Source organism: Hypanus sabinus, chromosome 16, assembly GCF_030144855.1.
Source record: "Hypanus sabinus isolate sHypSab1 chromosome 16, sHypSab1.hap1, whole genome shotgun sequence".
In the NCBI taxonomy this organism is placed as follows: domain Eukaryota; kingdom Metazoa; phylum Chordata; class Chondrichthyes; order Myliobatiformes; family Dasyatidae; genus Hypanus; species Hypanus sabinus.
The window spans coordinates 62,445,583-62,459,835 of record NC_082721.1 but is presented as its reverse complement, the minus strand read 5'-3'; the positions used below and the strand labels follow the sequence as shown (position 1 = coordinate 62,459,835).

The window sequence follows — 14,253 nt, the reverse complement described above, 5'->3', positions numbered from 1 at the left end:
TGGCGTGGCATAGGCTGCAGAGAAACTTCTAGAAAAAGGCAGAATTACCTATAACCCAATTACTGTAAGTTCACTGAACAATTACACACATACAGGTGATTATATAAAATTGTAAGCAAGCATAGGAAAGACAACTACAAGAAAAAATAACAATTCTACACCCTAATCCAACAGAACCATTGCCAATGTTTCATAGATGATACCTGATCCCCTCATTTTCTGTTTTTGTTTCTGATTTTGAGCACCTGCACTTTGCATTTTCATTGGAGATACAGAAGTTGTTGAGCAAGATAATGAGAAAATAATCAGGGAATTGGAAGGTCAAGGACCTTGGGGGTTTACTTATAAAGTTATGTGCTTGCTCTGCCTTCCATTTATTGTTAGTAATTACTATTCCCTTTTCCCTCTATTATTCTTCTTCATTATTCAAAAGCTTCAAAGCTCAACATCTAGATCTGTCGAAGCAGGCACTTACTTGTCAACCTTATCTGTATTCTGCCTCCAGTGAGTGATGTTCTTCCTCCAACGGACATTCTCTTGGCTTCCATATGGGCTTCTCTCTACATCAGGTTGGAAAATAAATGATTTGGATCAGTTGCAACAGAGTCCTCTCTCTATTAATCAGGAATAGAACAGATTCAACTTGTTTGAAACAGTGGGGGGGGGGGGGGGGTTTATGAATTAACTGTAACAGTTATGGTCATGTTTTATTTTCATCCATTCCACCAGTTTAAGTAACTTCAGGAAATAAAAGGCCACAGAGTATTTTCTACAACTTTGACTCTAATCCCTGGCTCACATGCTAAATTTGGGCTCTGTTGGAACTGAGTTCCTTAATGACATTGCATGTAATGAAAGCTGCTGTCTATGACTTTGATAACAAACACCAAACCAATTAATGCTCGGTGAATAAAGACAATGAAGGGTACATTTCCAGTTTCAAATCATAATATAAACTGACACCAATCTGCATTCATGTGGTACCAATGTACATCCAGCTTCAACACCTGCTTTCCATTAGTTTTCGGTAGTTAAGCAATTCAGTATCAGCACGATGGGTATGGGATAAGCAGGCATTGACCATTTCTGGAAGTGGATGAGTGTATGCATTAAATGAACAACCTCACAGTTCAGCCCCATTCTACAAGGTGTAGACATAGAAATTGCTTTTGCCATACCTCGACTGCGCCGTACCATCTCCTGCCGTGCACCTACGGTGCCAAGAATGGCCTCTTCCAGCCGAGCTTTCATGTCTTGAGATTTCTTAAATGTCAGGCTATTAATCCGTTCAAAAGCTTTTTTACCCTGAAACCAACAAATCAATCATCTCATGAAAACCTTAATAGCAACTGTAAGGCTTCCTTAATTCCTGGTTTATTCTTGCCTTATTTAATTTGAAGAACTGGAGGAACAAGGGGACAACAAGAGGGCAACAGCATGATTATTAGCTATTGTAAGATGCTCAATTCCGCTTTTAGGTTTTTAAAAAGTTTTACAATCACATGATTAAATACAGTGGATTCCAGTTCTCTGGGATACATCGGAACCAGTACGTTTTGTCCCAATTAAGCTACTGTATCAATTAGCCAAAGCTTCTTGGAAATATTTATAAAAAAGACAAACTACTGTTAACTGAGTATCGAATTATGTATTTAAATGAAAAATTGAATAAATTAGAACACTCTCAAAGCAACTAAAACTGTGTACCTGATCCTAATAGTTATCAATGGAGGAACTAAATCAGAGACTTTTTCTTTTGATTGACAGTAAGTGAACAAAATCAGTGTAGATAGTGGACTGCCTTCAAATAGTGCTTTCAATGATTGCATCCACAAATATTCATTTTAATTGTAACATTCAATTTGATTGTCGATATTTTCAAATTTTTTGTCATTCCTACCTTGTTGAAGCAGTGAAACGATTTCATTTTCACTCCCGGCCATTTCTGGCATTCTTGGAACCGAATGCCTGAATGCTTGGAACCACAATGTGCAAAACAGTTCTGAATTGTTTTATTGTTTATTACTCGCCAACTATCAGTGACAAAAATCACTGCTTTTTGAAAATAAATATGCAAGAGATAGCAATTGTTCTAAGCACAGTGTAGTGTCTGATGACCACAAAACATGCATGCTACTAATTCTAGTTAGAAACTGTTCAGCTACAGTCTCCTGTCCCAATTAAGCAGCATAGTGTTCCAAACAAAGGGAAACCTGGCTACTTTCTCTATTTGTTTGTGCTTTAAGATATGTTGCAAATAAATGTCTGCCTCAATCAACCAGAATTCATTGTATTTGAAATCAAGCTTAGATCAGGATCAATAAGCTATTGACAGAAGTGAAATTAAAAGTTCACAAATATTACACCAAATTAAGTCAACAGAATTCATTTTATAGCTTTGCCAATAGAAATTACATCAATCAACTTTAGAAGGCTGGGATCTCAGTCATGTTTAATCAAAAATACCAATGAAAACTCCAAATACTGTGCTGACTAATGACAGTTATAACTGATAAGGTCTCACTGGTGATCCATGTTACAGGGACTGTGTTCCTAGATAACTGTCTCTAATGTGAAATCAAACTGAGCATGGGTCAGAAAATGTGAGCTGAAAAAACAATAGTGTTATTGTGAGCAGTTTTGGGCCTTTATTTAAGGAAGGATGTGCTGGCATTGGAGAGGGTCCAGAGGGGGCTCACGAGAATAATCCTGGGAATAAAAGAGTTAAGATATGAGGTGTGTTTGATGGCTCTGGGCCTATAGTAGCTGGCATTTAGAAGAATGGTGGGGGGGTGGTGAATCTCATCGGAACCTATCGAATATTGAAAGGGCTAGATAGACTGGATACGAGGAGGTTCTCTATATTGGGAGATTCTAGGATCAGAGGGCATAGCCTCAGAACACAAGGCTGTCCCTTTAGAATATAGATAAAGAAGAAATTCTTCAGGCAGATGGAGTATCAATCTGTAGAATTCATTGCCAAAGATGGCTTTAGAGGGCAAGTCATTCGGTATATTTAAAAGGGGAGGTTGATGGGTTCTTCATTAGTAAGGGCATTATAAGTTACAGGGAGAAGGCAGGAGAATGAGGTTGAGAGGGATAATAAATCAGCCATGATGTAATGGTGGAGCAGATTCAATGGGCCAAAAGGCCTAATTCTGCTCCTATGTCTTATGGTCTTTATTTTTTGTCAAATAACTTTCATGAAAGTGCATTTTATTCAGTATCACAGATTTTCCGATAGCAATTTGTGAATTCTGTAAGGGTGAATTTCTGTTACTTGAACTGCAGTAACAGGGAAGGGTCATCTGTATTTAATATAGATTACTCAATATAAAACTTTAGAATGAGAATCAGGTTTATTATCACTGGCATGTCATGAAATTTCTGTTGCTTTGCAGCTGCAGTACAGTGTAATATATGAAATGTGCAATAAATGACAAAGAAATAAATACCAAAATTAAATTAGCGCAAAAAGAGAACAGAAATAGTGAGTTAGTGCTCATGGGCTCCACAATGTTTGTTGGAATTTGAAAATGGGGGATCACAGCATCTTCTTTGGGGTGTCAACCAAAGCTATTATTGTCCTTTTTAAATGTACTTTTTTTACAATTGTAAGACCCTGCTGGACATTAAGTACTGAAGGTCTACTTGGTGCAGATTGTATTGCTGTCTGTGTCAGAGAAGCATTAAGGGAGTTGGTGTGCTAAGAAGGTGTGCAGTCCAACAGTGAGTAATTGTTTTAATTGCTTTGACAAGACCCTGTTGAACATTGTCAATGTGGAATACTGCAAGCCCAGTTCATTGACCTGTTAAAGGATGGCGGGAGAGCTGCATGGCTTCCGTCGTAACAAGGACTAGGCTTCAATTTACGGTACCGTCCATGTACAGCCGCACAAGAGGGAGGTGTTGGAGTTGGTGTGCTGCGGTGACAAAGCTGGAATCAGTGCTGACCCCAGTGTTCGCTTAGCAGAAGACAAGATGTATTGCTGTCGACTGCAGATTTCTGCAACATTCACGGACACAAGGGTTGGACTATACTTTTCTTGTGTGACTATTTTTTTGATATCTTATTTGTGCTTGTACCTTAAATGCTCTTGTTATCTTATATGTGCTATTTGTGCCTTGTGCTGTATGTGACTGTGGATAACTGCATGTTGCACCTTGGCCCTGGAGTAATGTTGCTTTGCTTGGCTGTATTCATGGGTATTCGTGTATGATTAAATGACAATTAAACTTGAACTTTAGTGTGATCCCTCCCCCATCATAATACCACTTATACATTCTTTCTTGAAGACTCATATGCAGCTGCTTGTGTTGCTTTTTCATTGGAGACACCACATTGTGGAAATTGCAGCAAAGCAAGGGTTAAAATGGTGCACTAACAGAATAGAGAACAGACCCTTTGTACTCTTTTACTACTTCTTGAAGTTCACTAAGACAACAATCAAGATAATAAGCTGAGCGACAGTGTGCAGACATAGTGCAGTCACCCAGGCCGAACATGCCCCATTAAAAGTCTAACTCTTATACAGCCTTTCTGTTCAAGCCTGGGAACCAAGGTCACTGAGCATAAAGATGCAAATGAAGGATCCCAGGCAACACTTACTGTTGAACAGCCATTTTACTAATTTTCAAGTATTATTAACCTTTAACATATAGATTTAAATGTGTTTAACACTTGAAAAATGTATTATGATTGGTACTTAAATATGCAAATGATGGGATTCTGAAGTGCACAAAGTTTCTGTTGAATTAATATTTGAATACAACTATCACTGTATAAAAATAGCAATTCTTTGTTCAAACATCAGTCGAGTTTGTTGACAACCGCTCTGAAATTTGTTCTCCTGATGCTAAAGTAAATGAAGTGTGACTGAGGAAGTCCAGTTAAACAGAAATGCAAATTAGAGAATTTCCAGCCTCTTACTCAGAAAGACTCCCAGGGGCAAAGAACAAATACACTACCACAACTTTATGGATCACCAATCACCCCTGCCAATTAAAAGTGGCTACTGAAAGTGATTTGTAAAAACAGACACTCCTGTCCCTGGAACTCGGAGTTTACCTTGTATTCGAAGCATGATATGCATAGGTATAAGAGGTCTAATAGACGGTTCAGCTGGAATACTGAGAGGTCTGTGAACCATTTCTGTAGGATCTCCTCGTCTGCATTCTTCAGGACCCAGAGGAAACAGATGAGAAGGATGCGACTTGATTCTGCCGATAGTGTGGCATATTGCCGGCTGGGCTGCAAAGGCACAGAATCTGCATTACAATATAACCACGTTCAGGAGAAATGTCTGCAGCTGGACAACAAGGTGGCCCACAGAGCTGAATGAATCAGTTTCTCTAAGTGATTACTAATTACTAAACAAACCCATGTAATCTGGATAAAACTAAAAAACTGTTATTTAAAATAATTTTCTCACCTCTATGAAGAAATAAGTGGCACAAACTACAATCATTGTATGGTTTGGCAGCACAGCAGGTTAGTTAGACAATGTTTTTATTGACACAATTTGGCAAGATATGTAAAGGGCACAAAACAATATAAATAAGGTGACTTATTTGGTAATGCATCTAGAAAACCAACTTAAAAATCCAGCTAGCCATCAATTGATTTTGATTTAACTTCACTCTTCTGTAAGTCCATTCCATTTGCTAAATATAAGGAAATTCCTACTATAGTTGAAAACTTATTTTAAAGGCTTACCTAAGAAGAGCCTTTACCTTTTTTCTAGAATAATTCAAGGAAATTATTAAAATCACTGTCATAGGGAGTTGATCAAGTAGCCTGTAGGTAACTTCAGCAGGAGAATGACACTTGGAGGGAATAAAAAGTGCATGGGTGGAGGAAGTGAAATTTGATGATTTTTTTTCCAATGTATTTATTTACAATTTGTACTTCCACATTTTTAAAACAGTCCTTAGCATGTATTTGTTGCCAAAGCAGGGCAAACTTGACCTTGATGTTATATGCCTGGTCCAATTTACTAGAAAAACAAGTCACTGATATCCCAAGGTTGGGCAGAAGTACCAGAACTATATCTATGGTAATGATCCAGTATTCACTCAAAGAGATTATAGAACACAGAACATTATACCACAGTATAGGCCCTTGGGCCCACGATGTTGTGCTGACCTTTTAACCGAATCCAACATCAATCTGACATAGCCCTCCATTATTCTATCATCCTTGCGCCCATCTAAAAGTTTCTTAAATGCCCCCAATGTATCTGCTACCACCACCACCCATGGCATTGCTTTCCACTCACCACCTACTCTCTGGGTATAAAAAACCTACCTTTCTTATTCCCCCATATTTTCCTTCAATCACTTATCTGCCTTATTAGCCATCTCTGCCCTGGAATAAAGGTGTGGCTGTCCACTCTATCAATGCCTCTTATTCCCCACCCCCAGACTTCTGAATGGACAATGAACCCATGAACACTTTCTCAGTAGTTTTCCCCTCTCTTTTTATACTAATTTAATATATACTTTTTAAAATTAATAGTTTTTATTACTATGTTTTACTATGATATTAAACCTGATTCTGATATTTCCAACAGTGGGGGAGTCTAGGATCAGAGGGCACAGCCTCAGACTAGAAGGAATTTCCTTTAGAACTGAGATGAGAAGGAATTTCTTTAGCCAGACGGTGAATCTGTAGAACTGGCTATCCAGATAACTAAGGGATCACACAGTTTATTATTTCCTTGCATTTATCTATCATAAAAATGGCAGTTCTCTGTTATGAATTAACTGATTAAAACAAACAAATAAACCAATAAGCATATTGCTGAACAAACTCATTCTGTCATCACCATTTGGTATCCTACCACAACAGGGAGCTGGAAAGGGGCGTTTCTGTTTGGATGGGGCACAGGTGACCCTGCTATTGCCATGGCAATGGTCTGGCTGATCATGCTGCTGTTCTCGTTGTCCACTTCGTCCATCATTGAAGCTGTCAGGCGTCCCTTCTGGTTGCCATTTTCTGTTGAGGAACAGAAGCAGCAAGTACTTGTGATGAGATAAAATCGATTCTTCCAGTGGTCACAGTACACTTCCTGTCATATTACCACAGCATTCAGGGATTACTAGGATCACATTTATGGTTAAGAATCACAATTTCTGACATTGTAATACCTCAAACTACTTACAAGAATGCCTATCCCCACATGTTTGAATCACATTTCTACAGTTTGTTGTACTTCTTCCTCTGAAACTCTTGCCTTTGCCCCTCATCTCCCTCCTTCACAAGCTTGTTTCAAATGCCAGTGAATTGTTCATCATATGTCTGAAGGCCGGTTTCAAATTCTCCCAGTGCCTTGACTTTCTCGAATTCTCTAAACTCCTCCAGCTCCACAGTCCTCTGACATCTATGCTGCTTTGATTCTAAATTCTTGACTGTGAACCAGGGCCTAAATTCTGAAATTATATTCCTAGATCTTTCAAGGGTTCTTCCTCCTCAAGGCATTCGCTAAAATCTATCTCTGGCCAATCTTTACTTCTCTTGATATGTCAGTGTCAAATACTTGGTAATATTGCTGCAAGTAGTCTCAGGCTGTTTCACAGAACTATATTGTTCATGCTATAAATGAATAGCAGAGTAGCATTGCCAAAGCTATATAGCACCAGAAGTTATGGATAAATTCCTGCCACTGTCCTCAGGGAATTTGTACTTTCTTCCCGTGACCATGTGGGTTTCCGCTGGGTGCTCCAGTTTCCTCCCACATACTAAAGATCAAGATCCAAGTTTATTTGTCACAAGTATGTCGAAACATTCGGTGAAATACACTGATTGCGTTAATGACTAAGACACCCAGAGTGTGTTAGGGGTTAACTTCAAGTGATGCTATACAATCCGGTACCAACATAGCATGTCCAATGTAACACAGTTAAGGTTACTAAGTTGTGGGCTTGCTATGCTGGTGCTGGAAGCAGCGTGACACTTGCAGGCTCCCTCTAGCACATCCTCAGACTGTGTTGGTCGTTGACACAAATGACAAATTTCACTGTATGTTTCAATGTACACTTGAAAAATAAAGCTAATCTTTTAATCTGCAATTGTCGCTTCTGCTCTAAGCATTGTGTTCACTTTCAGTAAACAGAGTGGGACATGAAATCCTCAGCACTGTGCTTCAACATACTGAATCTTGAACAATGGTTATGTCTGAGCAACTTGACAAAAGAACACAAGTTTGTGCTCATTTCCTTACCCGTGAAGTCATACAGCTGAGGCAGGGTGTCCATCACGATGCCAATTAGAGGAAAATAGAGCTTTGCAACATGAGCTTTTACCTCATAATCAGTGTACCGAGGATCTGCGTCATGACTACACAATAGGTTGTGGATTGCACCAATTGCCTTCTTGTGTAGAAAGAATAAGCTGGGGGATAAAATCATACACACATGCACAAAAGGGTCAAAGTTCAAATTCAAAGTAAATTTATTATCAAAATACGTACATGTCACCATATACTCCCTTGAGAATCATTTTCTTACAGACATTCACAGTAGACAGAAATATAATAGTATCAATGAAAAACTACACAGAAACAAACTCGCAAAAGACAAACTTCAAATTTTTTAAAAAGTAGGTACATAAATCATACTGAGAATATGAGTTGTAGAGTCTTTGAGAGGGAGTCCCTCTGAAGGGGAGAGGCTGGGAGGGGATGGATGGGTGTGGGTGGAAGGGACATACTTATTGGTTGTGGGATCAGTTTAAAGTTGAGGTGAGTGAAGTTATCCACACTAATTCAGGAGCCTGATGGTTGACAGGTAATAACTGTTCCTAAATCTAGGTTATGGGACCAGTTTCTTATACCTGCTTCCCAATGGCAGTAGCGAGAAGAGAGCAAGGGCTAGATGCTGAGAGCTCTGAATGGAGGAAAACCTACCTCAAGACTTTAATAGGTCATTGACAAAGACATGCAGAGGCTCTCTATAAAGGAGGGCTTGGGGGGGGGGGGAGAAGGGGGGAGGGGAGAGGGAGGGGGAGAGGGAGAGGGCGTGTGCGCACTTGTGGTATGTCAAATTATCGGATATACAAGTAGTCTTTGGGGTGCTGCAAGTCTGTCTTTAATTGACATACTTGAGTACGGTGAGGGATGCTGATGCTTTTTATGCTGGGGGGTATCATCGCTTTGCTGCTTATGTGTGGGTGGGGGGAGCTGGGGGGGGCTTTGGGGTTCTAACTTAACTGTCATTTATTCTTTGGGACATTCCTCTGTTTTCGTGGATGGTTGCTAAGAAAAAGAAATTCAGGATGTATACTGTATACATTTTTCTCACATTAAAAGTACCTTGAAACCTTTGAAGTGCTTTGAGAATTAAGCTGGGAATGAAAAGGTTGATGTATGAAAAGCATTTGATCTGGGCCTGTACTCACTGGAGTTTAAAACAATGAGGGGGATCTCATTGAAAACTACCGAACATTATAAGGCCTAGATAGATAGAGTGGACGTGGAGAAGATTCCACGTCTGTGATCTTCCCTACTGGGAGACCACAGTCTATGAAATCCAAAATATCTTCTCATGCTGACAATCAACACCAGCTCACCTTAAAGATATATGTTTATCTACCACTTTACTCTCTCTACACCCACGACTGCGTGGCTAGGCATCGTTCAGACACCATCTACAAATTTGCTGATGACACAACTACTGCTGGTAGCATTTCAGATGGTAATGAGGAGGTGTACAGGAGTGAGATAGATCAGCTGATTGAGTGGTATCACAGCAACAACCTTGCTCTCAACATCCAAGGAATTGACTGGGGACTTCACGAAGGGAAGTACACACCAGTTCTCATCAAGGGATCAGAAGTGGAAATGGTGAGCAGTTTCATGTTTCTGGGAGTCAGTATCTCTGAGGATCTAACCTGGACCAAACATATTGATGCAATTATAAAGGCAGCACAACAGCGGCTATACTTCATTAGGAATTTAAGGAAAATTGATAAGTCACCAAAGACTTGCAAATTTCTACAGATGTACCGTAGACAGCATTCTAACTCATCAGCATCTGATATGGAGAGGACACTGCACAGGATTGGAAAAAGCTGCAGAAAGTTGTAAACTCTGCCAACTCCATCATGGGTACTAGCCACTCCAGCATCCAGGACACCTTCAAATGCCAGGTCTCAAAAAGGCAGCATTCAGCATTAAGAACTCCCATCACCCAGGAAATGCCCTCTTCTCATTGCTATCATCAAGGTGGTTGTACAGGAGCCTGAAGACACACACTCAACGTTTCTTCATCTTCCTCCCCATCACCATCAGATTTCTGAATGGACAATGAACCCGTGAACATTTTCTCAGTATTTTTCCCCTCTCTTTTTGTACTAATTTAATATATACTTCATTTTTAAATTAATAGTTTTTTTATTACTATGTTTTGCAATGTACTGCTGCCACATAACAACAAATTTCACAATCTATGCCTATGATATTAAAGCTGATTCTGATATTTCCACCAGTGGGGGAGTCCAGGACCAGAAGGCACAGCCTCAAACTACAAGGAATTCCCTTTAGAACTGAGATGAGAAGGAATTTCTTTGGCCAGATGGTGAACCTATGGAATTCATTGCCACAGATGGCTGTGGAGGATGAGTCATTGGGTATATGTAAAGTGGAGATTGATAGTTTCTTGATTAGTAAGGGTGTCAAAGGCTATGGGGAAAAGGCAGGAGAATGGGCTTGAGACGAAAAATAAATCAGCCATTATCAAATGGTGGAGCAAACTCGATGGGCTAAATACCCTAATTCTGTTCTTATGTCTTACGGAGGTGCACAAAGACAAGCCTTGATCCAATCCTGCCCTCACTGCTGCTGGACAATGAGTTGGGAACCGCATCCTGAACTATATTTTGACCTTTACTTGCAAATAATCCTAACCATCTAACCACAAATGAATAAACAGCACCAACAACAAGGGCTGAAAAGGGACACTAGAGTGAGTCTGTATCTCTGCATAATTAACACTTATTTCACTGTTTTCAGTAACTGATAATTTGGTGCTTTTACCCTTCGACATCCGGTTCCAGAATCAAGGCTAGCTCTGTCAATAGCAACCCAACCAGGAAGTGCTGCTGACGAAAAGGCATCGACATCTCAAACATGTTGGCTATCTTCTGATCCTGAACAAGTGTGGAAAAACCAGAACTCTGAAAAATAAAGCACAGTGCCTTTGTCAGCAGCAAATTATGAGTTCACAAACCCTCATTGTCTCAATGCCAATTTCTTGGATTTATTTAATTATTTAGAGATACAATGCAGAACAGGCCCTTCCGGCTGCAGAAGAATTTACAATAATCAATTAACGTATTAACTGGTACATCTTTGGACTGTGGGAGGAAACTAGAGCACTTGGAGGTTCACTTATATAAAAATCGTGTGCTCAACAATTCCAAAAATTGTTGCAATTGGCATTTCTGAAAAAAATTACTACATAGTTCATCACCATTAGCCGTGAAGACTGTAAGACATGAGAGCAGATTCAGGCTATTCAGCCTATCAAGTCTGCTTGGCCACTCCATTGTGGCCGAGTTATTATTCCCCTCAACTTTATTCTCCTGCTTTCAACATGCTACCTTTGAAACTGTTGACTAATCAAGAAACTATCCACCTCCACTTTAAATATACCCAATGACCTGGCCTCCACAACTGTCTGGCAATGAATTCCACAAATTTTACCACCCTATGACTAAAGAAATTCCCCTTCATCTCTGTTCTAAATGGATATCCATCTATTCTGAGGCTGTGCCTTCTGGTCCTAGCCTCCCTAACTATAGGAAACATTCTCTCCCCCATCTATGTATTTTAGCATTCAATAGGTTTCAATGAGATCTTGCTCTCCCCTCATTCTTCTAAACTGCAGTGAATACAGGCCCAGAGCCATCAAACGCTCCCCACACATTAACATTTTAATTTCCAGAATAATTTTCATGAACCTTGTCTTGACCCTTTCCAATGCCAGCACACTAGTGCTGTTGCATGAATGAAATCACCGGAGAAAATTACTGGTAGACACAAAGCAGCTTCTTTATTCAACTAAACAAGGCATCATATGGAGATGCTTTCGGTCAAAAGGTCTGCTGGCCCAACGTGGGGCTTGATATTTTATGTACCATACATCAAAGGACAACTCCATATTTACAATGTATGGACAATGATTTCTTTGAAACCACATACAACCTTCACACCTGATTCGCATCCATACCACAGACGTCCAAATGAATTTTAATCAATACTGACTAGTCTGAGATTCACAGCTTTTAGGAAACCATTGTTCAGACCTGCACTCCACATAAAATCCACAATACATATTGAAAGACACAAGGTTGGTACACAAAGTAATTTGTTAAATGCAAGTTGTTAAACCCTTAAATCACTCAAACCACTTGCATAGCAGTTGGCACAATGCTTCATAGTACCAGTGACCATGGTACAATTCCCATTGCTGTTTGTAAGGAGTTTGTACATTCTCCCTGTGTCTGCGTGGCTCCCACAGTCGAAAGACATTGGTAGGTTAATTAGTTATTGTAAATTGTCCCTTAATTAGGCTAAGGTTAAACCACAAGCAGTGTGGTTTGAAGGGGCTGGGAGGGGACGGCTGGCTGGAAGGAGCTGGGAGGAGGGAGAGTGTCAGCATTACATATGATCAAAATCAACGCTAGCATTGCATTTACCACCAACTCAACTTGTAATTTAACTTTTAGGAAATACTGCACAAGGACTGCTAAATCCCTTTGCACTTCTGATTTTTGAATTTTCTCCCCATTTATAAAATAGTCTACATCTTTATTCCTTTCACTAAAACACATGGCCGTAAACTTCCCTATACTATTTTCCAACTGCCACTTCAATGGCTATTCTCCTAATCCTTCAATCCTAATCCTACATCCTTCAATGGGCTCTCGACACTACCTGCCCCTCCACTATTCTTCATATCATTCGTAAACTCGGCAACAAAGCTGTTAGTTTGGTCATCCAAATCAATGACATACAAAGTAAAAAAGAGCCGTACCCAACAGCAACCCTTGCAGAACACCACTAGTCACTGGCAGCCAACCAGAAAAGCTCCCTTTATATCTACTCAGGAAGTAAAATCAGCAGTACAAACACTAGAGCTCACAACCCAGGTAGTGTTGCCCTTACATCAGCTTCTGAAAGTATCACAAGGATCAGACAATATTCAATTGACACTTTGCACGACTAAATTAAAATCAAATCTCATACCAACCTTTCAGGTCAGGCAACATCCATGGAAGGGAATGAAGGAAGGAGGATAAAGGAAGAATAAGGTGGAGTTCATTGAAAAGAGCAGCAAAACTTATTCTGCCTCCTGCCCACTTTCCAGTCCTGATGAGGGGTCTTGGCCCTAAACATCGACTCTTTATTCCCTTCCATAGATACCGTCTGACCTGCTGAATTCCTCCAGTCATTTGTATGCATTGTTCTGAATTTTCAGCATCTGCAGAATCTCTTATTCATCATACCTACTTTTAACTTCTGGGCTAATTATTTGCCTGAGAGCCAAAAAAAAAGTCATTTCAAAATAAAAGTCTAACGGCCAATTTCAATTCTGTCCCAAGCATCTAGGTTTGCGGTAAAATAAATTCAAACAGTATGACTGCTCTTAAATGGTCCAAGCTACAGTATCTTGCATAGCAGGGCACAGTAACATAGCAGTTAATGTAACACTATTACAGTGCCAGCAACCCAGGTTCAATTCTGCCGCTCTCTGTAGGGAGTTTGTAAATTCTCCTCATGTCTGCATGGGTTCTCCTGGGTACTGCTCTGGTTTCCTCCTATATTCTAAAGATGTAGGTGTTAGGATTAGTAAATTGCAGACATGCCATGCTGGTTCTGGAAGTATGACAATGCTTGTGGGCTGTGACCTCCCCCCACCCCCACCTCAGACTGTGTTGGTCATTTACACAAATGCTGTATTTCACTGTATGTTTGATGTACATGTGACAAATAAAATAAATCTTATCTCTTTAAAGTGACCCCCACAACTGGAGCAATAAGTATTTGTCAAACTATACCCAACATGAACTAGATCAGTGATGCATAAATTGTAATCAACTAATAAATGTGGTGATTTGGATTGGCTTGTAGAACAGTTTCCAATGGATTATTGTATATAATGCCAAAGACTGCATGCTTAGTAAATAGGCCTCCACCCAACCTGCTCCAAACACTGCAGGGACTGGAAAGTTATAAACACAAGAGATTCTGC

The 14,253-nt window shown here is 39.8% G+C and overlaps 1 protein-coding gene across 8 annotated transcripts in view; it reads right to left on the bottom strand.

The window, feature by feature from the left end:
- LOC132406362 (dedicator of cytokinesis protein 7-like) overlaps positions 1-14,253 on the bottom strand; it is a 216,429-nt gene that overhangs the window by 62,393 nt on the left and 139,783 nt on the right. For all 8 annotated transcript variants that reach the window (XM_059991923.1, XM_059991924.1, XM_059991917.1 and 5 more), the window contains 6 exons: positions 11,034-11,173; positions 8,223-8,392; positions 6,843-6,997; positions 5,069-5,251; positions 1,179-1,305; positions 476-560 (listed from right to left, as the gene is read on the bottom strand). In XM_059991923.1, coding sequence (XP_059847906.1) covers positions 476-560; positions 1,179-1,305; positions 5,069-5,251; positions 6,843-6,997; positions 8,223-8,392; positions 11,034-11,173 — 860 coding nt within the window. The remainder of the gene's footprint in view (positions 1-475; positions 561-1,178; positions 1,306-5,068; positions 5,252-6,842; positions 6,998-8,222; positions 8,393-11,033; positions 11,174-14,253) is intronic.